The following is a 25,841-nucleotide window of genomic DNA, read 5'->3' as shown; positions in this document are numbered from 1 at the left end:
CATGTGTACTATCATGCACCAGTCATACAACGACACGTGTCATTGACTTAAAAAATGAAAAAGAAAAAGAAAACCAAATCCCACCCAATTTTTTTTTTTAAAAAAAAAAAGCAAAAATGGAAAGGAACTCACCTCCTTCAGGCTTCATTGTGCCTTCAATTAGAGCTTTTCAGCTCATATCTCTTCATTTATCAACATTTCTCTTTCATCTTTCATCCATTAACATACACATGTTCAAGAAAAAATTATAGATAAATGAAAAACATAACCTAGTTTTCATCGTCCCACCACCATTACTCACATTCCACAGCCTTCTCGTTATCTTCATTGTCGCCGACCACCAAAGAACCCAGACCTCCACCTTACAATTCAAACAAAAGAAATAGAAACCCTAAACAACTGCTCCTACCTTCTAATGCATTTTTTTGTTGAAATTTTTTCAGATATAACAAGTGGGTTTTCTCCATGGTTGCCCCATTGAAAAGGAAAAAAAGAAGAGAAGATTCTTCTACATTGTTCTTCTAATCTCACTTGAAGATTTCATTACAAATTCTTCTACATTGTTAAAAATTTCTTCTTGAATTGATTTTTCCAGATATTTTTACTCAATCTATTACAATTTTAACAGATTTCTTAATTGAAAGTGGATAAAATGGATAGTAAACATCTATATTATCTCCAATTTGAACCAAATTATTTTAGAAAAATACAAAAAGGAAGATATATTGGAAAATGACAAAAAGAGGATTCATTTAACCGTTGGATAAATTTTATTAAATCTGGACTCTTTAAATAAAGAATCAGATGTACAGTTTTTACAGTTCAGACGTCTTATTTTGTTTGTAAAACACGCACCTGCCACTTTGACAAAGAGGTGTGTCTTAGGCATAATCTGGAAAGGTTGAGTGTGTAAAGTAATTTTCGTCCACAAAAAGTGTGTAACAAGGATTTGGTTCATAGTTCAGGGGGTAACTTATGTATTTTGCCTTTGTTTTTCCTGAAACGGGTATGTCCTAGTTTTGATTCTAGCATCAACCCCAATGTGTTTACTTACAAGTTTTTATGTCTATGCCTACTTTACTGCTCTGTAGAATTCAACTTCTATGATAGTATGCTTATGTCTTGCTATCTGTTACTGCAATGAATCCCATTCCCCATACCCCTTTATGTGCTTGAGCTGTGGTTTAAGACATGGCAATACACAAAGTTATTGTCCATGGACTAAAACTGGATCCTTTGGATCCTAGACTCTTTCAATTTCCCATACCCCATTCCCTTAGGTGTGTTGAGTTGAGGTATAGCCTGGCAGCATCCAAGTTACTGTCCAGGGCTAAACCTGACCTTCAATAGGTCGTAACTCTCTAATTTTTAGCTGACAGGCTGGTCAGGGGTGTGCTAGCACTCCTAATTGTTGGGCATGACCACCAGCCTGCCTTGGCATTCCCTAATTCCCCTCTATTGCACCTACACCTATTCCTAGAACCTTAAGTTCTGCCCCTCTCTTTTGAGCCTTGCTTTGGGACCTTGAGTTCCCTCTGAACTTGGACATTTGAGGGCTGGCCCTTCCACACTGCACTATAATCTAATTCTGCAATATATTTGGGGTGTAAGCACTACCTAGAGTTCCTGAAACTCCTTGGATCTCTGAAACACCCCGGATGAGAGAAGGCTTTGGAATCTGATCATTGGAAGTTGGTTTATTTCATATTTCAGACCTGGGGTCTGAATTAGGCTCTCCTTGGTTGGAATCTTTAATTTCTAATATATTTTTCTTATTCATTCTGATCTGTAATAATCTTGTAATAAACATTTGGGGTCGGCTAGTGGAAAAGGGTAGGGGACTATGCATGTAAGGGGTAGATACCATGTTCATAGAGAATTACTATACTTCTAAAATTCTGCACTCATGTAGATACCATGTTCATAGGGATTACTATTTTTCTAAAGTTCTGCATTTTATAAATCATTGAAACTCTGCATTCTCATATAGATACTATGTCTATAGGGTTTTTTGCAATTTCATAACAGATGCCATGCCTGTAAGCCGATTCTAAAATTCTGCATCTTCATATAGACACCATGTTTATAGGACTTTCTGCATTCTGCATCCATCATTAGGCAAACCTATTATAGGATTTAAATACCTAATCAATTACATGTAGACAACCTGCCTATGGGATTCCTGCATAAGCAATAACAGTGCTCAAATCAGTAACACCTAGAAAGCATGTCCATAAGAGCTGTTAACTAAACCTGAATCGTCAACTCGCTTATAAGCCTAAAATCAGTAGCAATAATGTTTGACGCCTGCAGATCTTATGTTCCTGTAATTGACAATTCTTTCTCTACAATCAGTTTACTTCTTTATTTCTGAAACTAATAGATATCATGCCTATAGGTTCTGTTTAACGCCTAGGCAAGCCTTAGGGTAAAATTTTATAATTGCATCAGTTTTGATAATTACAACAAGCAGGCATGCCTAATTCGGACTTCTTATTTGAAAAATATGTGATAAATTAGCCACCCTTCCTACGTTAAGTTTAATACAAACCAAACTAGTATTTGTAAGTCATGCTAGATAATCTGTTGTTTTGAATGAGGAGGCTGACTTGAGCCTTAACTGCTATTTGTTTCCCTTTTAACTGTTATCTGTTATTGCTTGTCGCCTAGATTTCTATCCTTTGAAAACTCCGCAAAAGCCCCAACTCCATCCCCTTTAGGATTAGGAGTCCCATATGCCTCCGGGACTGATAGGATTGGGACGGGTAATAGCATGCAATAAGTAACGATACCATTTCGCGCTTTAATACCTTAACATGGTGGGAAGGGTAGATATGGATATGATGACCGATGCGCTAATATCACGTGCGACCCCTCTTTTGAGGAGTGATTGTTGGGTATTGCATTGAAGTGATTTATATTAATTATAAACTTAGGACCCCCTCCCTTTATTTGCTTTCATCTCTTCTTGTAAAACTATTCAAATCTTTTTTTTCATAAATTTCTGCCCTCTCTACTTACCTTCGAAAGTTTTCGACCTGATTGCAATGTTATATGCGAATCCTTATTTGAGCCTTGATTGTTTACTTGTAAAGTCACAATTGTAACATGGCCGAGACCACACTAGTGGATCTTGAGGGGTGCCTAACACCTTCCCCTCGGGATAATTTCTAGCCCTTACCCTAATCTCTGGTCTCTTCATCTCAAACCCTTCTTAAAGTGTCCTAATGCATTATAATCATTAGGTGGCGACTCTTCAAATTCCAAAACCCAATTCTCAAAAGGAAATAGAGTTGTCCTCCCAATGTCGTATACCCGATTTCGACCCATTAGAAAAAGGGGGCGTCGACAACCCTCCTGTTTTAAAGCCCCATGAGCATCTCCTGCCATTTTGTGCTTCCTTGTTGAAGACTCTGTGGCCTTGTTTTGTGGATCTGAACTTTAGAAGAAGTCCTTAGCTCGTTCTTTTGCATTGAGCTCACCAAGTTGACCCTTCCTGTTGTCAAGCACAAGGCATTATCTTCCAATTTGGCAGTTCCTAGTGAGTTTTAATTTAGGAGGCACCTGGTCCAACACTTGTTCTCCAAGTAGAGAGTAATGTTCATTCCTTTTCCCAGAGTTTCTTAGCTATTCCCTAGACGATGAACACAGTTCATGCAGCAATTTCCAAATCTGTTCTTTCTTTCTGCTACTCCATTTTGGTTATGCAATCCTTGGAGTTTGAGAAATTGTGCCTTCTCCTCCTCCTCCATGAGGGTTTTCTTGGTCCACGCAGGCAGCATCCGCTTTTTGCGAGTGGTACATGGTCATTTGCTAGTAGTCACTCTATCAGTAAATGCTTTGTTCTTTTGAGCATACTGAACCCTAGCCTGTCTTTAAAATGCCTATTGTTTCCGCAGTGGGTATATAGCCAGTTATCAAGTACAGTGACATACTTGCTGTGTGGGTTGTAGGGAGTTTTCTCCCTTTGGAACCCGATGCCCTGCTTGTTCCCACTATTGTTGAGATACATGACAATGACTGCATTTGAAGACCAGGTCCATTTCAAGGATTTTTCAAGAGCATTTCTTACTTTTTCCAACTCAGCTTAGAGTTGCTGATTTCTCTCGAGTTCATTGCAAAGACTGGTTTTTACAATAGTTAACTCTTTTTCGAGCAAGATATGCGACTCACTGGCTACTTCCTTCCCTTTCCCAAGAGTTACATTCCTATGTTCTCTATTGAGTCCCTCAATGGTTTCCTCTAGATCAATGCATACTACTAGAAGGTCATCTTTTTCCTCCTCAGTGGAGGCAATGTTTTCTTCTAAGGAGTGTTTCTCATTGCTAAGACCTTCTATTGTTTTATTTAGATCAACGACTACTACCATCAGGTCGTCTCTCTCATTCTCCACACTGGTTATTTTTTCATTTAGGGCTTCCTTCTCTAGTTCAAGATTAGCTATGGTTTCATTTAAGTCCACTACACAGACCACTAGATTATCTCTAGATTGTTCAGCCTCCCCTAGTTCTACGGTCAAGATCTCCTTATCATTTATAAGACTATAATAAGCGTCAATTATGACATTTGATAAAGACCTTAGTTTCTTAGAGGAATATGATTTCAGATTTCTCTGAACATCCCTGAATTTTACCTCATCGTCTTCATCTTCATCATCATCATCATCTGACTGAGTCATCAGCGCAAATAGTGAATCGTACTTTGTTGCTTCAGTTTCCATTGCCATCATGGAACTGTTTTCTGCATCTGATTCCCTTTCAGATTCACTTGAGGAGTCTCCCCAATCAGTAAGAGCCTGCTTAACAATATTGTTTGCAGCACTTTTTCGATTAAATCTTTTCTCTGGAACCAGGTTCCTTTTTCCAACTTTGTCAGGATTTTGCTTGTACTGCTCCTGTTTTGCGAGTGGGTAGTCTTTAATGAAATGCCCTGGCTTTCCACATCCGTGACAGAGATCGTTATTCCTTGTTTTACTTGAACTGTCCCACTTTGGTATGCCACCATTTCTTCGAACCATTTTTTGAAATCTCTTCGTAAGATAGTCCATGTCGCAATCTTCATCACTTGATTCACTCCTTTTAGCCTTAAGCACCAGGTTCTTTTCCTTCTTGGGTTCTCTTCTTTCACTGTCTTTTTTTTTTCATCTCATATGTTTTCAGATTACCAATCAGCTCATCTATGGTCAGAGTCTGTAGATCTTTAGCTTCCGTGATAACATTTACCTTACTTTCCCAAGACCCAGGTAGAACACTGAGAATTTTCCTTACAAGCTTGTTTCTGGAATGACATCTCCAAGTGAGTAAAGCTCATTTATGATGGAGGTGAATTTGGTGTGCATATCTTGTATGGACTCATCATCCTTCATCTTGAAGAGCTCATATTCAATGGTGAGCATGTCGATCTTGGATTGTTTGACTTGACTGGTTCCTTCGTGTGCAGTTTGTAAGGCTTCCCATATTTCTTTGGCAGTATCACAGGCTGATACTCTATTGTACTCATCAGGTCCTATGCCACACATCAAGATTTTCTTGACACTATAGTTCTTTTCTACAGCTTTCTTGTCAGTGTCGTTGTACTCTCTTCTCCCTTTGGGCAACAATGGTCCTGTTTCTTCAAGTTTCTTCATGGGAACATGTGGACCATCACAAATAATGTCCTACAGTTCTGAATCTTCAGCCATTATAAAGTCATGCATCCGAGCCTTCCACCATCCGTAGTATTGACCATTGAATCTGGGAGGTCTATAGGTTAATAGTCCTTCTTCAAAGCTTGGTGGAGCAGCCATTTAAGGATCCTTCCTAGGTGTTAGCCTGATAGGAGGAACCTGCTATGATACCAATTGATAGCCTGTATGAGTCCACCAAACTATGGAGTACCTGGTCCCGTATATGGCTGATACGTAGAAAGCAGTAAGACTGAAAATAAAGAAGGCAAGAGATTTTCTACGTGGAAAAATCCCACACAAGGGGATCAAAAAATCTTGACATACTCTTGTAGGCTTTTAACTCAACTAATTTGTAATCTACCTATTACAAGCCACTTTGCAATACAACTGATTGCAAAGACTTTAAACTAATTTGTGATGCAACCACCACAAGCCACTCTCTAACTCTCCTAGTTACAGAGGATTTAATTAACGACTATTCCTTGTCACACATAAACTCTAAAGTTTACGAATTTGATTTGTTCCTAAAACAACACTTCTAAGAAAGCAAACTAGGAATTACAATGTAGAGCAATTAACAAGGTTACAACTCAACTATAGATATACATAATACTCGTTTAGAAACCGATCCTTAGTGGAGTTGTCTTCTTGTTCTTGACACACCAGTGACTTCAATGCTGGATGAATGCTTCTTCTTCTTGAGAGAATATCACTGAATGCACGAATCCTGGTGTGTCTTGCACCAGGTTGTTTTATCACAAAAGATATCTCAATAGGTAGTGATGTCAACTCGTGGTGTACTTTTGCCCAGAGAGAAGTGACTGTTGTACTGTCTGCACAGCCACTACTGGGCAGTTGCGTTCCAGCTGGATAGTGGACTTTGTACTTCTGTCATAACACACTAACAGACCAGGTCCTCATTGTGTTCCGCTTCTGTAATAGTTACCAGATGGTCACTTTCTTCTTTCACATTCCAAATGTGTACTTGACCTGTACTTTTGTCAGAGAACCTACAGGGAGCAGGTCCCTGTTGTGTTCCTCTTTATATTGATTGCGTACAGTCACTGACTTCTTTGTACCGGAGAACCCTAAGAGACCGGGGCACCAGGTCCCTGTGATGTTCCTCTCTATGATCGTTTAGTTCCTTTCTATTGCTGACTTGTTCATAGGAGATGTGTAGCCTGTGCAACAAAGTTCTCTATCTGGTTCTTCATAACAAGTTTGTTAGATCATCAAAACATAAGAAGTATAAGGCTAAGACATTGAAAACCCATCATAATGAAATGATTGGGTTCCTCCTCATTTTTTCTCTCTTTAAATTACCCATTCAAATTACAATGCTGGCCTATAACAAAAGCCAGAATAACATGTTGATACTTCAAGAAAGTTGCATAGACTCATCAGGTTCACTAGTAATCTACAGCCCTATGGATTTGCCAGCCATCAATATTGCATTGAGTGGTGAAGATACCACTTACATCCCATTGCTACCTTCCGATTTTACGATATCGTCGGACGGACGACAAGGTCAAAGGTCCAATGAGGCATCATGCAACATCACAAATAATGGTACAATGGGAGACAATAGGTCGGGGGATTACTTGTTACAGTTGTGTTTCAAATTCTGGTAAGCAGTTTGTCATTGTCAGCCCAAATGAGCCCAGAATCAGTAAACACAGTTAATAACCTTATAGGAAACACTATCTACCAAATTAAAGCTGTCTTGATTCACCAGAGGTATGAGAGCAAACTTAGAAACCTAAATATGCAAGTTAAATATAACTCTTGGAGATTTCATTATCTTGCTCTCATAAAATATTAGTACCAAACCCCAAATTAATAGTGAAAGCAAATTAGAAGCAAATCATGATCAATTAAAACAAAACGATATTCAGGAAAAGAGAGATAAAAAGAAAAGGCCTTATTCTTTGTTTATTAGGTTGAGAAATACTGTAAATAAAGAACAAGGCAAAGGAAAAAAGTTTAGAAACTTAACCATCCGCAGAAAAGGAAGTAACAAGCAATTAGTGTTGGCTATTGTTTCTGAAACGCTAAAAATCTACCTAACTACTACTCTATCCCCACATATTATTCTCTTTTTAGCTTGTCTCACTCTCTCATATATCTTATTCCACCAACCTTCTTCATTGTGTGTGTGTCTTACTCTTACATCTTCTACATCTTATATCATAATATCTTCTTCACTAAGCCAATCGTTATCTCCTAATATCTCTCTCTTTATCTCTTCAACTATTCGTAGTATCTTTGATTCTTGTTTATTTTCTTTTTTTTTTTTCCATTTTGGTATTTCTCTTTTCTAATATAAGTACACAAAAATTTAAAGGATAGATCAACGGAGAAGTTTGTGGTGTTTCCATTATCTTTAGGGTGTGGTTGTGAGTCAAGTGCTTCAGTGGCAAAAACTAGCAGAAGCCAAGTTCCAAAAAGAATGTTTCTTTTAATTTCTTTGAGTTAATTTGCTCAACCATGTTTGTATGTTTAATGAATGGATTTTCTTAGTTTTGATTGAAAATTACTTCCATGTTAAACTTAATAAACACACATGTGAATTAAAGATTTAGATCTAGCCAGTGAATACAGAATAACTATGTATGATTTTATATTAGTTATACATAAGCATCATTACTAAAACAGGAATTAGTGACACGTTAATATAACAACAACAACAACAACAACCCAGTATAATCCCACTTAGTGGGGTCTGGGGAGGGTAGTGTGTACGCAGACCTTACCCCTACCCTAGGGTAGAGAGACTGTTTCCAAATAGACCCCCGGCATCCTTCCCTCCAAGAACTTCCCACCTTGTTCTTGGGGAGACTCGAACTCACAACCTCTCGGTTGGAAGTGGGGGTTGCTTACCATCAGAGCAACCCCTCTTGTCTGACACGTTAATATAGACATCTTGAAATGACACATGGTGGATGTTCTAGTATTTTGAGAATGAAAAGCATCTACTTCCTTTTTTTTTCAAACTTTTGTTTTCTTTCTTAATAAAGTGAAAAGATTTCTTCTAGTCTAGATGTCTAAGTGCCAATCTAATTCATTTACTAGCAAGCATTTGAATATATCCTACTAGTCAATGTATTTGAACATCTTCTGTAGAGTTTAAAGAACAAACTCATAAAATTGCATCAAGGAAATTTTACTAAGCCTGATTCATATAGAACAAAGACCCCCAACAATTAATAGAATGTGCCGAGGAAATTATTCAAGAAAGTTGGCAAAAAGTTGGATATAATTACCTTGGCAGTATAGGAGTTCTAGTATTCAAGAAGATCCTTAAAGTGAGACTACGGAACTCAATCGATCTATTCTCCATTTGAAGCTAGTCATTTTAATGGTTTTTGGACTGATGCATTAGTCCATACTTCAATGTCTACTAAATTAAGAAAGATATACCTGAAATTATTTCAAGAAAGTGTTTTGCAATCAACTAATGCAGTAAATTAAAAATCAGACCAAACTCCAAAATAGTTCACAAAGAAAAGGTCCAACATAAGAATATCCAAAAAAGGGGAAAATATTGAAAAAGACGAAAAGGGGATCAAGAATCCAAAAAGAGAAAGAAGATATAATTGAAAGCAGATGAGTACAACAAAGAATTTGACATAAAATTACTCAAAGACAGAAGCTGAAAGCTTATTCCACATATAAGCAGAACTCTTTCCAATAATTCAGTCACAAAAGACCAAAGCAATCATATAAATATTTGTAAAAAAGAAAAATCACATTAGTATTCAGAAAGCTAACAACAGTAAAAAAAATTAAGTCAATGGTGAATGTGAATTAGCTACATACGAATCTTGAAATTATATAGTAATCAGTCAAAACATAGCACTACGTACGTGTAACAAAGACAACAATTTTGATTAACAAAGACAACATTTCTTTTAATTTTCTCTTTTTGTTAAATTATTTATTTTGATATCCCCAATATTTTGATACTCTACATTTAGCTCATCATACTATTATTAGATCAAAGACTCTATATAGATCCAACAGATTGGAATCTCCTCGAGCTAAGACAAGAATTAATAGAAAAAGGTAATCACACAAAATTTTCTTAGAAATAGAAATCACAGTTAAGCAATTTAACATCAACCATAACAACAATCCCATATTCCAGAAATTACCGAAGATTGAAGGGTGCTTCGGAATCAACAAGATAACCATCAATCATGCTAATTAACACAATAAGAACTCAATTATTCTTAACACATTCAGCAATAAAAAAGGAAATTTTATACTTAGGGGATATTCTACCTTGGCAAGAAGACCCCGAAACCTGCTACTATTCTGCTTCAAAGGCGAAAATCGTGCGATTTTTACAAGAGAAAATAGGATGAAATTAGGATGCAATTTTATGTTTTCGTCATAAAATCGATTGCAAAAAGGGGGTGAATTATAGTACAAAAATACCTTAACATATTTCTAAGATAGATTCAAAGCTTCAGCAGAAAATACTCACAACTTAAAGGAAGGAAAAAATAAATAAGGTGAACAACAAAGACGAGGGCTCTTCGATTAGTTTTCAACTTATCTTTCACCATATGAACAGATTTGACTCTCTTCCAATGAACTCGAACACCATTTTGAGAATCCCTAGTGGATTATCAAGAGGAGCATTAGCCTTAAGGAGATTTTCCAACGTTGACACCGCCGGTGCCGCCGATGGTGGTAACGTCTTCTCCTCGTAATCTCCGGTAACGAGGAAGGCTTTTTGGGAGAGAGAGTTGTGAGTGGCGTTTTGAGTGTAGTATATCGGATGTAGTGTATTATTAGGTTTGTACTCTTATTTTATTAAATATAAAAAATAATAGAAAATTAATTAGAGTGGGTCTCGTTTTAGCGAGAGTCATCCAAATTTTGGGGAAAAAGTTAGAGGGAATTCATAACCGTTGCAATAAATCAAAAATTTCAAGAAACCATTACCATATATAGACTTATTGTTACGGTCGTCTAAAACATAGCCACAGAAACACCTATTGTAACGGATTTTGGACTAATGCAACGGTTCAGGTGCTAAACTGTGCCGATAGTACCAATAACCTTACTCAATGGTTGGAAGCGTTGCAATAGACCATCTATAGCAATGGTTATAAATTCGTTGCCATTAAAATCGTTGCCATAGCCCAAATTTCCAGTAGTGAGGTTATTGATTTTTATGATGTTTCTATAAGAAAGGCCTTCAAGTAGAGAAGAATGATAGGATAAGACTTAGAGCCCGTTTGGATTGACTTATTTTAAGTGCTTTAAGCTAAAATAACTTTTAAATCAATTTGTAGTATTTGGATAGAGTAAAAAGTACTTTTAAACACTTATTTTTAAGCTAAAATGACAAAAACAAGCCAAAAGTCAAAAGCTAGAATTCCTAACTTATGGCTTAAAAGCTATTTTGGCTTAAAAGTCACTTAAAATAAGTCCATCCAAACGGGCTCTTAGATACAAGTATCAGTTTGGGTGTCCCTTTAAATGTCTTATTCTAAGGATGACAGAGATCAATGGGTAAAAATAAAAACTTGGAGGGATGAACATAATTATGGTGAAGTATTTGAGAACAGAAGAGCTACCCCTGCTGCTTTAGCACATTATTTTAAGGGAAAGATTCAGAATAATCCTAATTTAAGGTTAAAGTGATGAAGGTTGATTTAGAGGATAGATTTAGTCTGAATGTGAGTGATTCGAAGTTAAAGAGGGTTAAGAGAATGATTTTAGAGAAATTAGAGGGCAGCTACTTGGATGAGTACAACAAGTTGGAGGCATATGCTCAAGATTAGAGGGAAAGCAACCTTGGGACTAATGTGGTGATACAAATATCCAAGGATGAAATGGAGGAAGGTAAGAGAATATTTTTGAAGATGTATGTCTGCTTCCAGGCCCTCAAAAGTGGCTTCAAAATAGGGTTGAGACCTTTTATAAGTCTGGACGGAACCTTTTTAAAAGGCAAATGCCAAGGGATGTTTTTAGTTGCTATTGCTTAAGCTTCTTGCAAGCATGTGTATCTGCTAGCTTGGGTTGTGGTGGATAAGAAAACAAAAAAAACATGGCAGCGGTTCCTGGAGAACTTGGAGGCTTCTTTGGACTTGAAAGATTATGAAGGGTATACATTCATGTTAGATATATAGAAGGTATATTGCCATAATTTCAGAATTTTGTTATTCAAGATTATGTTATTTAGTTTGTTAATGTAATGTTGCTTCATGTGCATTGTCTATTAGATGTTGTAAGGAATGTGTGTCCACAATCCTATCACAGATATTGTGCACGACATATTGAAGCAAACTGGAGCAGAGATTGGAAGACTGATGAGATGAAAAAATTAATATGGTGGTGTTCTTGGAGCACATATGAGAAAGAATTTAAGGATATTTTGAAATAGTTAGGTGAAGTGTTTGAGAATGCGGTTAGGGACTTGTTGAATTATCCACCAGTAAAGTAGTGTATAGCTAACCTTGATACCCAATGATGGACAACAACTTTACAGAGTCTTTCAACTTTTGGATTCTTGAAGCTAGACATAAGCCAATTGTGAAGGTGCTTGAGAATATAAGAGTGAAGGTGAAGTCTTCCTACCTTTTATGTTTACTACTTGTTAATTTATCTATTGTTGACTAACTATTCTTTATATTTACTGGTTGATAATAGAAGGTGATGAATCAACTGAAGGATAAAGCAAATGAAGTTAGCAGTTGGAGAGGTAAATACAGCCCATATGCAATGAAGTTGTACAATGATTACAGAGAGATAACTTCAAAGTGCAAGAAAAATTTCAATGGAGATAGGGTTTTCGAAATAAGTGAAGGTAAAGACAGGCACACAGTTATTCTGGAGCAATAAAGGTGCACATGCAGGATTTTGGAAATATTTGGAATCACATGTGCTTATGCTATCAAGGCATCCAACTATAAGAAGTTGGACCAACACTTGGGATTCACTAGTGGTATTCCAAACAAGTTTGGCAGTTGGTGTATCAACACAAACTTCAACCTGTTAGAGATGAAAAATTCTGGAAAGTTGAGCCAAACCAAGCCATAGAACCACCACCATTAGCAAAGATGGTTGGTAGAAAGTGAAAAGGTCAAGAGAGAAGGATGAGGCTAGGAAAAGGCAAGGAGAATAGTCAACTTACAAGAAGAGTTTTCAAATGAACTTGTGGTTTTTATGGAAAGTCAAACCATAATAAAAGAAGATGTCCATTAGCCATTAAGGTATACCTAACTTTCTTAATTTAAATTCCAGTAAATAATTTATACTTACAATCTGCATTTATTGATATAGTCCCAGAATGTGTAAGACCACACTCAAACAACTCAAGACCAAGAATAAAAAAAATTCATGGTCCCTAATCCTGGTTTTACAGTACAAGACCAAGAAATGCCGAGTCAGGCTAGTCAACCAAGTCAGCTATCCAGTCATCAATCCAGTTAGTACTCCAGTCAGTACACTCAGATGGCAAGTCAACAATCCAATCAATACATCCAGATAACTCAGATGCCAAGTTAGCATATTCAAACTAGAAGAAGGCTTATTCAAACAGAATTTGGTGCAGAAGTTGACCCAATTTTGAGGCCTAAGTTTGTCTCTGACATTAAGACTAGACTTCAGCATAAGAATCAATACAATTCTGGGACTAGGAAGATACAATTCACAGGAGATCACACTGGTAGCTCACAACCAACAAAATTGCCTTACTCCCCAAAGAGAACTACCTGGAAGGGAAATGAGGCAATGACAACAACTCAACTATTGGGTTTGAAACAGAAAAAGATTGGTAAACTTAAAGCTAGAAGAGGCAATGGGAGGGCAAGGGGGAGTACTATAACAAGTAATGATGAGTGTAATATACATTTTCTTCCTTTTTTGCATAACTGTTTGACTATACTATGTTTGTTCATGTTCTAGGTCTTTAGACAAGTAAATATTGTGACGGTGGTATAAGTTTTTGGATCACACATTTACTTGTCTAATAGCAATATTTTATTGGGCTTAAATATTGAAACAATGTATGTTTGCTACTCGATTAATGGCAATGTTCTTCTTATCTATCTATAAGAGATGATTATAATTATATCGCCATTCCATTATTAGTGATTTTCCTTGTATGCAAAAATATGTGTGAAACTTATAGTATCAACAAAAACTTCATTTCATACCAACAAAGTACCATTACAACTGCAACATCACTAGACTCATCAACAATTACAACATCCCAAATCAATAAACATCAAAAAACCTTCAACAAAATCGGCAGAATTACAAACTTTGAACCAAATAATCTAACTACACTACATCATCTTAAAAACTAGCACCAACACAAAGACGACTCAAGAAAAAATAATAAACCACTTGTCACGACTCAATTTCTTCCTCAGTGAGTTGCCGTGATGACACCTAGTCTCTACGACTAGGTAAGCCTAACACTTTGCGGAAAAATAAAATAAAAGCATGAACATTAACTACTAACAGTGATAAATATCTAATAAGCAACTGAATGCCACTCCGTATATACAATTTTTACCTATGAAATGTATCAAATAATTCCCAAAACCCGGAATACTGTAAGTCACAAGCTACTAAGAAGTCCTAAATATTATATACATCATCTCTACAGAAAGAGAGGAAAAATGAACATAGGGTAATAGAGGGGAACTCCGAGGATCTGCGAGCACGGGCAGATATACATTGAAGTCTCCAATAAGCAGCAGTGACTGCAACTAGTGATGAGACTGGTAAGATGAACCTGGATTTGCACACGAAAAATATGCACAGGAAAGGGCATGAGTATACTACAACGGTACTCAGTAAGTACCAAGCCTAACCTCGGTTGAGTAGTGACGAGATCAGGTTAGGGCCCTACTGGTATAAACATAATGAAATAAGGAAGAATGAAATACCACAGGAAAAAATAGATACGGAAAGCTAACAAAGATAGAAAAAATGAAAGAAAATAGCTCATAACACAGTGATAACAACAAGGGATCTCCCGAGATATCGTCTCGTAGTCCCAAACGTAAATATGCAGGGGATCTCCTGAAATACCGTTCCTTAGTCCCAAAGTAAATATGCAGTGCTGGAGGATCTCCCTGAATACCGTTCTGTAGTCTCAAAGCAAATATATAGCTCAAGTCAATGAAGAAACATGAATTTCACTAAGCATGTTGCACAGAGTTCAGATAAGCAATTAAGACACGTAGACATGATGTCCTAAACTAAACAGGATAATTACATATGCTAGTATAACTCAGTTAAAGGAAAGCATATATTTATTTAATGAAAATGGAGATTTTCGACAAATAGCCTGTGTACGCACTCATCACCTCATGTACACGGCGCTAATACATCACACAGTACCAAATCCTAAGGGGAGTTTAACCACATAAGGTTAGGCAAGTCACCTACCTCGAACCAAGCTCAATCAATCTGCCACAATGCTTTTGAAATGGCCCAAATTTAGCCAAAACCAATTACATAACATGAATATAACTACAAGAAACTAATCTAGCTATTGAAATCAAAGCTAAAGCAAGAAACTGAAAAATCGCTCAAAAAGCCTCCCCGGACCCACATTTTGAAATCAGGTAAAAGTCACAAAGTATGAACACTCATTCACTCACGAGCCTAAACATGCCAAATTCACTCAAATTTGATACCAAAATCTCGATCAAAACCCCAAAATTTGGTCTAAGAACTCTTCTCAAATTTTCCCAAATTTTCATCCCAAATCCAAAATTAAATGATAAAATTAATAATAGATTAGTGGGATATAACCAAAATCAAGTTAAGAATCATTACCCAATTGATATATCTGAAAATAAATTAGTGGGATATAACCAAAATCAAGTTAAAAATCATTACCCAATTGATATCTCTGAAAATCCCTCAAAATCTCGTCTAAATCCGAGCTCCCACACTCAAGTTTTGATAAAAATGGCTAACCCTCGATTTTGAAATGTTTAAGTACTACCCAGGTAATCCTTCTTTGCGAATGCGGACATCTTCTCGTGTTAACTTAGAACAAAAGTCCACTGATCGAAATTCTTCTTTCGCGAACGCGAGAGTCCTCTCGCGAACGCGCAACTTCACTTGCCAGACCCTTCGCGAATGCGTTCTCCTCTACGCGAGAACAAATCCTTGGGGTCCCAGCTGTTCCATTTTTTCCTCTACGCAAACGCGTCCTACTACTCGTGTTCACGATGCTTCCAATGGCCACACCTTCGCGAATATGAGCTCCTCTTCGCGAACGCGATGAACAAACTTCGGCAACAAAAACTAGAAAAAATCTGCTATCTTTCTAAAGTCCAAAATGATCCGTTGAGCATCCAAAACACACTCGAGGCCCCCGGGATCTCAACCAAACATAGCAACCAATCCTAAAACACCATACGAACTTAGTCGATCCCTCAAATCACATCAAATAATGCCAAAATAACGAATCACCCTCCAATTCAAACATAAAGAACTTGAAACTTCAAAATTCTACAACTGATGCCGAAACCTATCAATCCACGTCCGATTGACCCCAAATTTTGCACACAAGTCATAATTAACACTACAGACCTACTCCAACTTTCAAAATCAGAATCTGATCCCGATATCAAAAATTTCTCTACCGGTCCAAATCTCCAAAAATTTAACTTTCGCAATTTCAAGCCTAAATGAGCTAGGGACCTCCAAAACACAATCTGGATACGCCCCTAAATTCAAAATTACCTAACTGAGCTAACGGAACTAACACAACTCCATTCGAAGTCATCTTCACATAGTTTCGACTACAGTCCAATTCCTAAGGCTTAAGCTCCCATTTAGGGACTAAGTGTCCCAAACACTTCTAAAAATCAAAATGAAACCTTCCGACAAGTCACAATAGCAGAAATAGATATGGGGAAAATAGTTAATAGGAGATCGGGGTTTTAAGTCTCAAAACGACCGGCCGGGTCGTTACATCATTTCATCATTTGTAGTTTATCCTCCATCCTACCCGCATCCTCTAAGTTTGCTGAATTAATTCCCTCAATCTCTTACATTATTTTCTCCATTTTCAGTCTTTCAGCAGAAACAACATCTTCCAAGTTGTCATCATCTTCTTCAGTTAATTCCTTTCAACTTCCACGGACTTCAGTGAAGTATTCAAGTTGTTGATTAACATCGTCACATGTGGCGACATCTCTTCATCCCGCCATTCTCACAAACCACATGAAGCTTCCTTGTCAAAATGAGGACATTTGTAGAATCTACGACCACCGTTCAAGGAGTCTTAGCTACAAAATAATTTGCAATTAAACCACAACCACAACGACACGACGAACCGGAAGAGACAGATTTTTCAGACATCTTGAATTTTCTGTTAATCAATTAAGGCACAACTTTTACAACCAAACACAATATTCGAAGGGAACAGACAAAAATTAATTAGTTAAAAAAGAGAAATTTTGGGGAAGAAGTTGGTATGAGCATACTTGATGACCTAGGAACTAAATTGGGAAAGAAGACGACTGAAACAGGTGGGTATAAGGTAAAAAGAACTGACCTAGGTAATAAAGGGTGGGTTGGATCAGTTAAATAGGTCGAAAAATACCCAATTTCAATTTCAGCCCCACAAAGCCACGTGGCCAAATGAAAGGTTGCCACATCATTTAATGAGAGACCCACATGTGTTGCCGTTAGTCGCGATGGTAATTTTGATAATAGAATTAGTGTCCCATACATTTTCAGACGAATAGATCAGACGATTAGATGGAGGAGGGTGTATATAAACAATTTACTATACGATAGGGATAGTTTAAGCCCTTTTCAGATCTAACAATAATTATTATTGCTTAACTTTTTTAGTACTTCAATTCTATCTCACTTTAAAACATTAATTCCATAGAAGGGTTCTATGCTCCTTTGACATGTACTAATTTATTTGCGTTAAATATTAACTTTGTTTCTCTATATAATAATATGTTACTATTTTATAGGAAGGTGTCACGGGGATATAATGGAATTGTTTTCCGAGGTCAAGATTCTCAAGAAGGTACAGTAAATGAAGAGGTGGAGGGAAATTAGCACACCCTTGATAGATTATGTTGTGTTGTCTCCTATGCAACTAATGACATAATCAAAGCTATAATGTAGAATTAAAGTGCAATTCCAATGGTTAAGTCCATATAAAGGTGGAACTAATTGAAGGTGAAGACAAAATGGGATACAACAAAATACTAAAATAATTGGTCCAAAATTGCTAATCGAACACTCATAATCCCTTAGATGAGACCAAAAAAGAACCCATTGGTGGTAGTGAGAGTCCCCCTCGTAGTCTTTTAAGCCATTGATTGAAAATCAATTTTTTTTATTATAACCCAAAAGGATATAAAAATAAAAATAAAAATTATGGTTTGCAAGGAAGTAACACTAGAACGCAAAACAATGATATCCAAACAAAAATTCCTGGATTTATCCAAGAACTTCAATTTGTGGCCATCCTTTAATGCTCTAATGCTAACAATAATAGCAAGTCTCTTGTATCAAAGAAGATAGCCCACTCAACTCTCTGTCCAAGCAAAACAACCAAAAACAAAAACTTTAGCTCCTCTTACCTCTAGCTAGCAATGAATGACACAGTTGACAAGCTAGTAATTTTCTTGGCAAAGAGAGATGGAATTGACAAACTTGTCAAGACATTCCAATACGTATCCAAGCTCGTAAATTGGCACGCTGAGAAAACGTACCCTGAATTTGCTACTAGAGCTAAGCAATGGGAAGTTGCATCTGGCCTCAGTCGAAAAGCTTTCCGAAGTGGTCGATTCCTCACTGGATTCAATGCCCTACGAAGGAGCCCCGGCACGTCCTCAGGTTTCAGATTGCTAGCAGTTCTTGCCAATTCAGGAGAGATGGTCTATTTCTTCTTTGACCATTTTCTCTGGCTGTCGCGAATCGGAGTTATGGATTCTAAATATGCAAAAAGGATGAGCTTTATTTCTGCATTTGGTGAGTCTGTTGGATACGTGTTTTTCATTATCTCGGATTTTATTCTCATTTCAAGGGGCCTAAAAGCAGAAAGGAAGCTTTTGACTGAAGAGGAGGAGCCTAAGGAAACAGAAGGAGAAATCAAGAAAATTAGAATGGATAGGATTATGAGATTGATGGCTGTGGCAGCTAATATAGCTGACCTTATAATTGCCTTGGCTGAAATTGAACCAAATCCATTCTGCAACCATACTCTTACTTTAGGCATTAGTGGCTTAGTTTCTGCATGGGCTGGTTGGTATAGAAACTGGCCCTCGTGAACTTAAGTCATCAGATTGATGGCGAATTTCAAAGAATATGAATGTAACAAACTTCAGTTATATACGATCAGCGCGAGCTGAAACGTTGCAATTTACAATAGGTTTTTATTTTTCTATTTTCTGTTCTAAATTGGATTTTGTTTCTGACTTATGCAAAGTTCAGATTTAAGTTATAAGTATACATTAACGAAGATCACACAACTATTGATTAGGCCATTCAAAAATCACTTTTAGAAAGTTGTCTAAGTTAAGCATCAGTAAGTAACCTTAAAAATAAAGTCGTAAATAACTTGTTATTGTAATCGTAATGTAAAAGACCACTATATTGTCCACTATACATTTAAATTCATTTGCAATTACTCTTTTAAAGGTTATATATTCAGGTTTTAAGAAGAATTGCATATAACTCCTGCACCGTCTTTTTTGCTTTCTCCTCTGTTTTTTCCCGCATTTGTAACTCTTGCACTAATAGTATTTAATTTGTTACAGTATGACTCTTCTGTTGATCTCTTAATTTTGGTATGGCGAAAAACATTACGTGGAAATTAAAGACGCTAAAGACCACTAGCCAAGGAGAATATTGTATATAATGAAAGTTACAACTAGAAGCTTTCTTTTCAACCTTCTCTTCTAGTAATCCAAGGTAGAAATGGATTATGATTTTGTGCATTGTATTTGTATGTGAAAATTAGTTCCTGTTTTGTTAGGATATACTATTACCAATCCACTTCGTTTTTATTCTTAAACACATAAAGTGGTTTTAGCTTTATTTACTTTTTACGAATATAACTTTTTACTTAATCAGATATTTTCGTCTTATTTATGTTCGGCTGCTACGGCCGTTTAATCAGTCAAAGCTTTAATTTAGAAGAACACGGTTTATTGATAATAAAAACTGAATAAAGGAAAGTGATTTTGCTAACAATAAGATAGACAGAAGAAAACAAAGTAAACCAGTATATTCAGATGATCTTTCGTGTCCTTACAAATGATCCATTCTCTCCTTTTTATAGCTATCTTAAAGATATACGTTTTGCCTTTGTTTTAATTAGGCCACTATAGACAATTAAAGGCATTAAATGCTACGTTACATAATCATTGTAATTTAATACAGATTCTAAAACGTTTTTAGTATTTACTGCTTATTAAATACTGTATTTGTACTCTCTTATGCTGTCAGATTTATTCTCCTTGACTTTTGAGTATAAATAGGTACAAGCGTTGAGTCTTTTGAATAACTGCTCGTGCCTCTACTTGTACCTTCTGCTCGTATCTATTGCAACTCGTGCCTCTTTGCCAATCATCACTCTTTGACCAGCCTTCGTGTCATGACATATCATCTTCCAATCACTTTAATATGTAAACTCGATTTTCCCAATACAGATAGTCCCCTCACTTACCATTTATTCATCAATTGAATATTTGGGAAGTGGATTTTATTAAAGCGGGAATGTTGCCGCTATTAATGCTACTGTAAAAGCGACGCTTCAATTGTCACTTCCATTTAATACTTATCACACGTGGCACCCTTTTATTGGCTCTGTAACTTTACAGCACTTTTTAGGGCTTCAATAATCACGAAGTGACAATTCTCATTATGACCTTTCCATCATTGCACTTTTTCCTTTGACGGTTGCTTCCTAGTATAAACATAGTTTTCATATTTATCCTTATTACATAAAGTTCTCTGAGTATTCAATTCTTGAATTTTTATTTGCTTCTTCCTCGTACTATCATGTCTTCACCAAACTCTAACCCTAGAAGAGTCCCTATAGTTGATAACTCTCCTCTTGCCCCTAGCAGGAGTAGAAGAGGAGGTAGACTTCGTAATTTAGGGTCTTCTTCTGTACGTGGTTCTTCTCTTCCTTCATCTAGTTCCAGTCCTTCCTTTAGAACCAGAGGTTCTTTCTCACAAAGATCTTCTTCCAGGGGTAAGAAACTCGCTGAACCTGTTCGTGAACCTACAGTAGAAGAAATAGTTCCTGCAGAACTATCTTTCTATAATGACAGGGAGTCCCTTAGAAATCAAGTATTCTCTTTAGATCGTGCTGATATCTATCCAACTCAGATTACAGAGGGTCTGATTTCTTTAGTTCGTAAAGACTGTCATTGGAGTCATGACTTCCCTATCATAATTCCCAACGCGAATTAAAGAATCACCTCTTATTTAATTGGATTTTCCTTTGTTTATACATACCATTTCACATTAGGATTCAAACTTGCTATTGATCCTGTTATTCTCGAATTCTATCGTTTTTTCGATGTTTGCTTAAGCCAAATTGGCCCTATAGTGTGGAGGGTTGTTGCCTGTTTGAGGCATTTGACAAACATGACCGGTGTGCCTTTCACTTTTGCTCATTTAATTCACCTTTACTCTCCTAGACTTTTCCGCCAAGGTGTTTTTACTTTAGTAGCTAGGAGCAAAAGAGTTCTGGTTAGTCCAGAAGATGACAGAGACCGTGGCTGGTACGCCAGGTTTGTTGCTTCCCCCACCGTGGGTTTAGTCGGTGATGAAAATGTCCCCTTCACCGAGAAGTGGAATTTTGCACGTGAGTTTTCCTTTTTAATAACTTTCTCGTACCTTTTTCTTCAATTTTGATGATCTCTATTCTCATTTTCCTTTTTCTTTTTAGCAACCATGGGAATTGTTGAAGAAATTCCCAATTTCCGTTGTTGGATAGGAAGGTTACTGAATACAGCCCCAATGAAGTGTAGATCTTGGAAGCATCTTTCCCAATGATTTGGTTGGAAAGTGAAAACTCATGGTAAGAGTTTTTTTTATTTAACTTTTTATTGTTTTTCCCAGAACTTATTTTAATCCTTCTTTTTATCAGGATTTACTATTTGAGGGATTAGTGCCAAGGCGGTCGTGGCTTCCTGCATTTCTTTGGAAAAAGCCCAAGAGATAATCTTGGGTTCTTCATCGAAAAGGAAAGCTGCTAATGACCAAGATTCTGAAGAAGAGGAATATGGGGGTTCCTTAGTAAAAAGGCCACGAGCTCGTAAGCGAATCATTTCTGATGATGAAGCATCCCCCTCGTTCTATTCCTCTTATCGAGTTTATTGAAGCCCCGGTGATGATTCCTGATGATGAAGTCCTTGTTGCTGCTCATGATTCAGTTGAGAAACTTTTTAACCGGTGGTTTGATGGTGAATATTTAGGTCCGATTTCTGATGAAGCACCGCTTGCTTCTTTTTCTACTCCCGTTCATGTGATTCCTCCTTCAACTGCTCCTTACACAGAGGTTGGTTCTTCAAGTAGGAATGATGCTATGAGGCGAGTTACCATTGAAGTCCCCACTGAGGGTAACCTTTTAAGGAAATCAGGTCAAGCTGACGTGTGGCTAAAGCCTTTGATTGGTCTAGTTGAGAGAGCTAAGCTTGATGGCCATAGTTCTGTGACCTTGATGAATGATATAGTGCATACTTATTTAAAGGTATTCCTTTTTCAAGTTTTACTTTGTCATTTTTCTATCTTCAGGATTCTTATTTTTTTCCCCTCTCTTTTTTTTAGGTCAATCTAATTGACACAGAGATGATGAAAATGGTTACCCTCTCAGAGCAATTAGTGCGTGACTACCAAGTGGAGGCGGATAATTGGAAGGAACGGTGTGAAAGTCTTCAGATCGACATTGAAAATTTAGAAGAAAGTAAAAGTACCTTAAAGCAGCAGGTACGGGCTTTGACTTCAAAATTGGCAGTTGAAAAGCTTCTTCAAATCAAGCAAGTAAGGAAAAGGCTCATCTGGAAACCTCTTTTTTCGAGCAATTGTGCAAGGCAAGTGAAGAAATTAGAGAGTTGAGAGCTCTCTTGAGTGAAAAAGAAGCATATGCTGGTGAACTCGTGCAGAATTTGACTCAAACTCAAGAAGACCTCCGAGTATCTTCTGATAAGTTTGCTCTTTAGAGAGTTCCCACGTTTTTCTTCAAAGTTATTATGAATCTGCCTTGACTGAAAATGAAAAGTTAAGAAATAAAATTGCTGACTGGGAAAGAGATTACGAGATCCTTGAAGATAAAACTGCCATTGAAGTGAGTTGGGCGTTTTTAAATTCTCGCTATGATACCCTCGTTGAAGTTAGCCAGGAGAATTTTAATTTGGAATCTGAGTTAGCCAAGATCAAAGAGACTATTGAGAAGACTCGGCAGAACCAAGATTTTTCTTCTCTCGTGGCTGAAGTTTCTGAAAATGTTGAAGATAATACGGGTATCCCTACTCCTTCAAGTCAAGTTGAGCCCACTGCTGCTGATGACCCTGCTTCAGTCCCTTCATCTTCTCATTGAAAAGTTTATGTTGTTTGATTTTTTTTCCTTTTGGTGGTTTGTGATTGTGACCCTTGATCTTTTTAAGGGTTTGTTGGAAACGTTAAATCCCCAGTCCTTTTATGGGGCACTTTGTATAAACAACACTTTACAACTGTTTACAACACTTTACCCTGCTTCAGTCCCTTCCCCAAGTTTTTATTTGAACTTTGTCCAGTTTTAAATAATACTTTACATGTATTTAAATTACTTCTATAACTTTCTCGCAACTGTTTTCCTTATAACAGATTTCAATAAAGAAAATGAATAAAAGGTTTTTACTTATAACCCGTTTCAGTACATTGCCTTTACCCTAACTATGATAAGGTTTTTCTTTGGCTTTGGCTCGTGACTTCAATCGAACGATCCCGTACTTCTATAGAATCTTAGGCGTGCTTCTCTTTTTCCTTCAAGTAGATCAAGATTTATGCGCATTTCTTCGCCATTAGACTCTTCTGACATTTGTGTAAACCTTGCGCTTGGCTCTCCTATCTCAACTGGAATTAAAGCTTCAGCTCCATAAACCAATAAAAATGGTGTTTTTCCCGTACTTGTTTTTGTTGTTGTGTAGTATGCCCATAAAACACCAGGTAACAATTCTGGCCGATTACCTTTGGATTCCTCCAAATGTTTCTTTAAATTATTGATAATGACTTTGTTTGTTGACTCAGCTTGTCCATTACCCGTCGGATGATAAGGTGTGGATGTAATCTTTTTGATCTGCCAACTTTGAAAAAACTCTGTAAGTTGTGCGCCTATAAATTGAGGGCCATTATCACACATGATTTCCTTTGGCACACCGAACCGACATATGATATTTCGCCAAATGAAATATCTAACTTCTTTTTCTCGCACCCGTTTGAATGCTCCTGCTTCCACCCATTTAGTAAAATAGTCAGTAAGTACAAATAAGAATTTTACCTGTTCTTTTGCTTGTGGTAGTGGACCCACGATATCCATTTCCCATTTCATAAATGGACACGGTGCAATGATCGGATGTAACAACTCCGCAGGTCTATACATGTTATTACCGTATCTTTGGCACTTATCACATTTAGCCACAAAATTTACCGCAGGTCTATACATGTTATTTCGCTTCTTCTTCCATTTTAGCCAGTAATAACCTGCCCCAATCATGGTTCTTACCAGTGATCTTCCTCCGGCGTGATTTCCACAATGCCCCTCGTGTATCTCTCTCATTACATATTCCGTCTGTGAAGGCCCGAGGCACATTTCTAAGGGTCTACCGAACATTTTTCGATAAAGATTGCCTTGCTTTAGACAATATCGAGCAGCCTTTTTCCGAAGCGCGTGAGCTTTTTTCTTGTCTTTAGGGACGATTCCATACTGCAAAAAGCAACAATCTTATTCCTCCAATCCCAGGTTAAGTTATTAAAATTTACCTCATTTTTGTCTGGATCGAGCACTGAATGAAACAAATGAATTACGGAAGCATTTTCATTGCTTGCCACGTCTGCTGCAGATGCGAGATTGACTAGGGCGTCCGCCTCGACATTTTCATCTCTTGATATTTGCATAACTTTCCAGGTTTGGAATTTCCTGACCAGATCCCGTACCTTCTCTAAGTACTGCTGCATCCGTGCTTCTCTGGCCGTATAAGTCCCCAGCATTGGATTAACTACGAGCTAGAATCACTTTTGATCACAATCTGATTAATGCCGAGTTCTCATTCTAGTTCTAAACCTGCAATCACAGCTTCATACTCTGCCTCATTGTTAGTTATAGAATGACATTTAATGGCTTGTCGAATGGTTTCATCTGTAGGTGGTACCAAAACAATTCCCAGGCCTGCACCCTTAACATTAGAGGAACCATCAGTGAATAAGGTCCAAATTCCTGGATTAGAGCCGTTGAACACTTGTAATTCTTTTTCTGCTTCCAATTGCATTCCTTAGCTAAAATCAGCCACAAAATCTGCTAACACTTGAGATTTTATCGCGGTTCTAGGCTAGTATGCAATGTCATATTCACTTAATTCTATAGCTCATTTAGCTAACCTACCTGACAACTCATGCTTATTTAATATATTGCGTAATGGATAAGCAATTACTACAACGATAGGATGACATTGAAAATAAGGCCTTAATTTTCTAGATGCCATGATTAATGCAAGTGCTAGCTTTTCTAACTAAGGATACCGCGTATCCGTATCTAATAAAGATTTGCTGACATAATAGATCGGAGATTGTTTACCTTGGTCTTCACGGACTAAAACAGCACTTACTGCTACTTCTGAGACAACAAGGTAGATGAACAATGTTTCCCCAACCTTTGGTTTTGCGAGTAATGGCGGATTTGACAGGTATGCCTTCAAATATTTGAGTGTCTGCTGACATTCCTCAGTCCATTCGAACTGATCTTGCTTTTTAAGAGCTGAAAAGAACTTAAAGAATTTTTCTGATGATTTAGAAATGAATCTCCCCAAGGCTGCAATTCTTCCTGTCATCCTCTGCACTTCTTTTCTACTTGTAAGCATGTCAGGAATTTCTTCAATGGCCTTAATCTGTGTGGGATTCACTTCAATACCACTGTTATAAACAAGAAAACCAAAAACTTACCTGATGC

General features: G+C 37.1%; 1 protein-coding gene and 1 long non-coding RNA gene across 2 annotated transcripts; one reads left to right on the top strand and one right to left on the bottom strand.

The window, feature by feature from the left end:
- Positions 1 to 6,128: 6,128 nt before the first annotated feature.
- On the bottom strand, positions 6,129 to 10,571 carry LOC107780760 (uncharacterized). Its single transcript, XR_012710657.1, has 2 exons — positions 9,950 to 10,571; positions 6,129 to 9,085 (listed from the first exon to the last, which is right to left on the bottom strand). It is a non-coding gene; the product is annotated as an uncharacterized LOC107780760 (long non-coding RNA).
- Positions 10,572 to 18,160: 7,589 nt separating this feature from the next.
- LOC107780758 (peroxisomal membrane protein 11-4-like) lies at positions 18,161 to 19,102 on the top strand. Its single transcript, XM_016601339.2, has one exon. The coding sequence runs from the start codon at positions 18,277 to 18,279 to the stop codon at positions 18,952 to 18,954; it is 678 nt and encodes a 225-aa protein (XP_016456825.1). The 5' UTR covers positions 18,161 to 18,276; the 3' UTR covers positions 18,955 to 19,102.
- The last annotated feature ends 6,739 nt before the right edge of the window (positions 19,103 to 25,841 follow it).

This window comes from Nicotiana tabacum, chromosome 6, assembly GCF_000715075.1.
Source record: "Nicotiana tabacum cultivar K326 chromosome 6, ASM71507v2, whole genome shotgun sequence".
Taxonomy (NCBI): domain Eukaryota; kingdom Viridiplantae; phylum Streptophyta; class Magnoliopsida; order Solanales; family Solanaceae; genus Nicotiana; species Nicotiana tabacum.
This window is presented reverse-complemented; position numbering and strand designations above follow the sequence as displayed.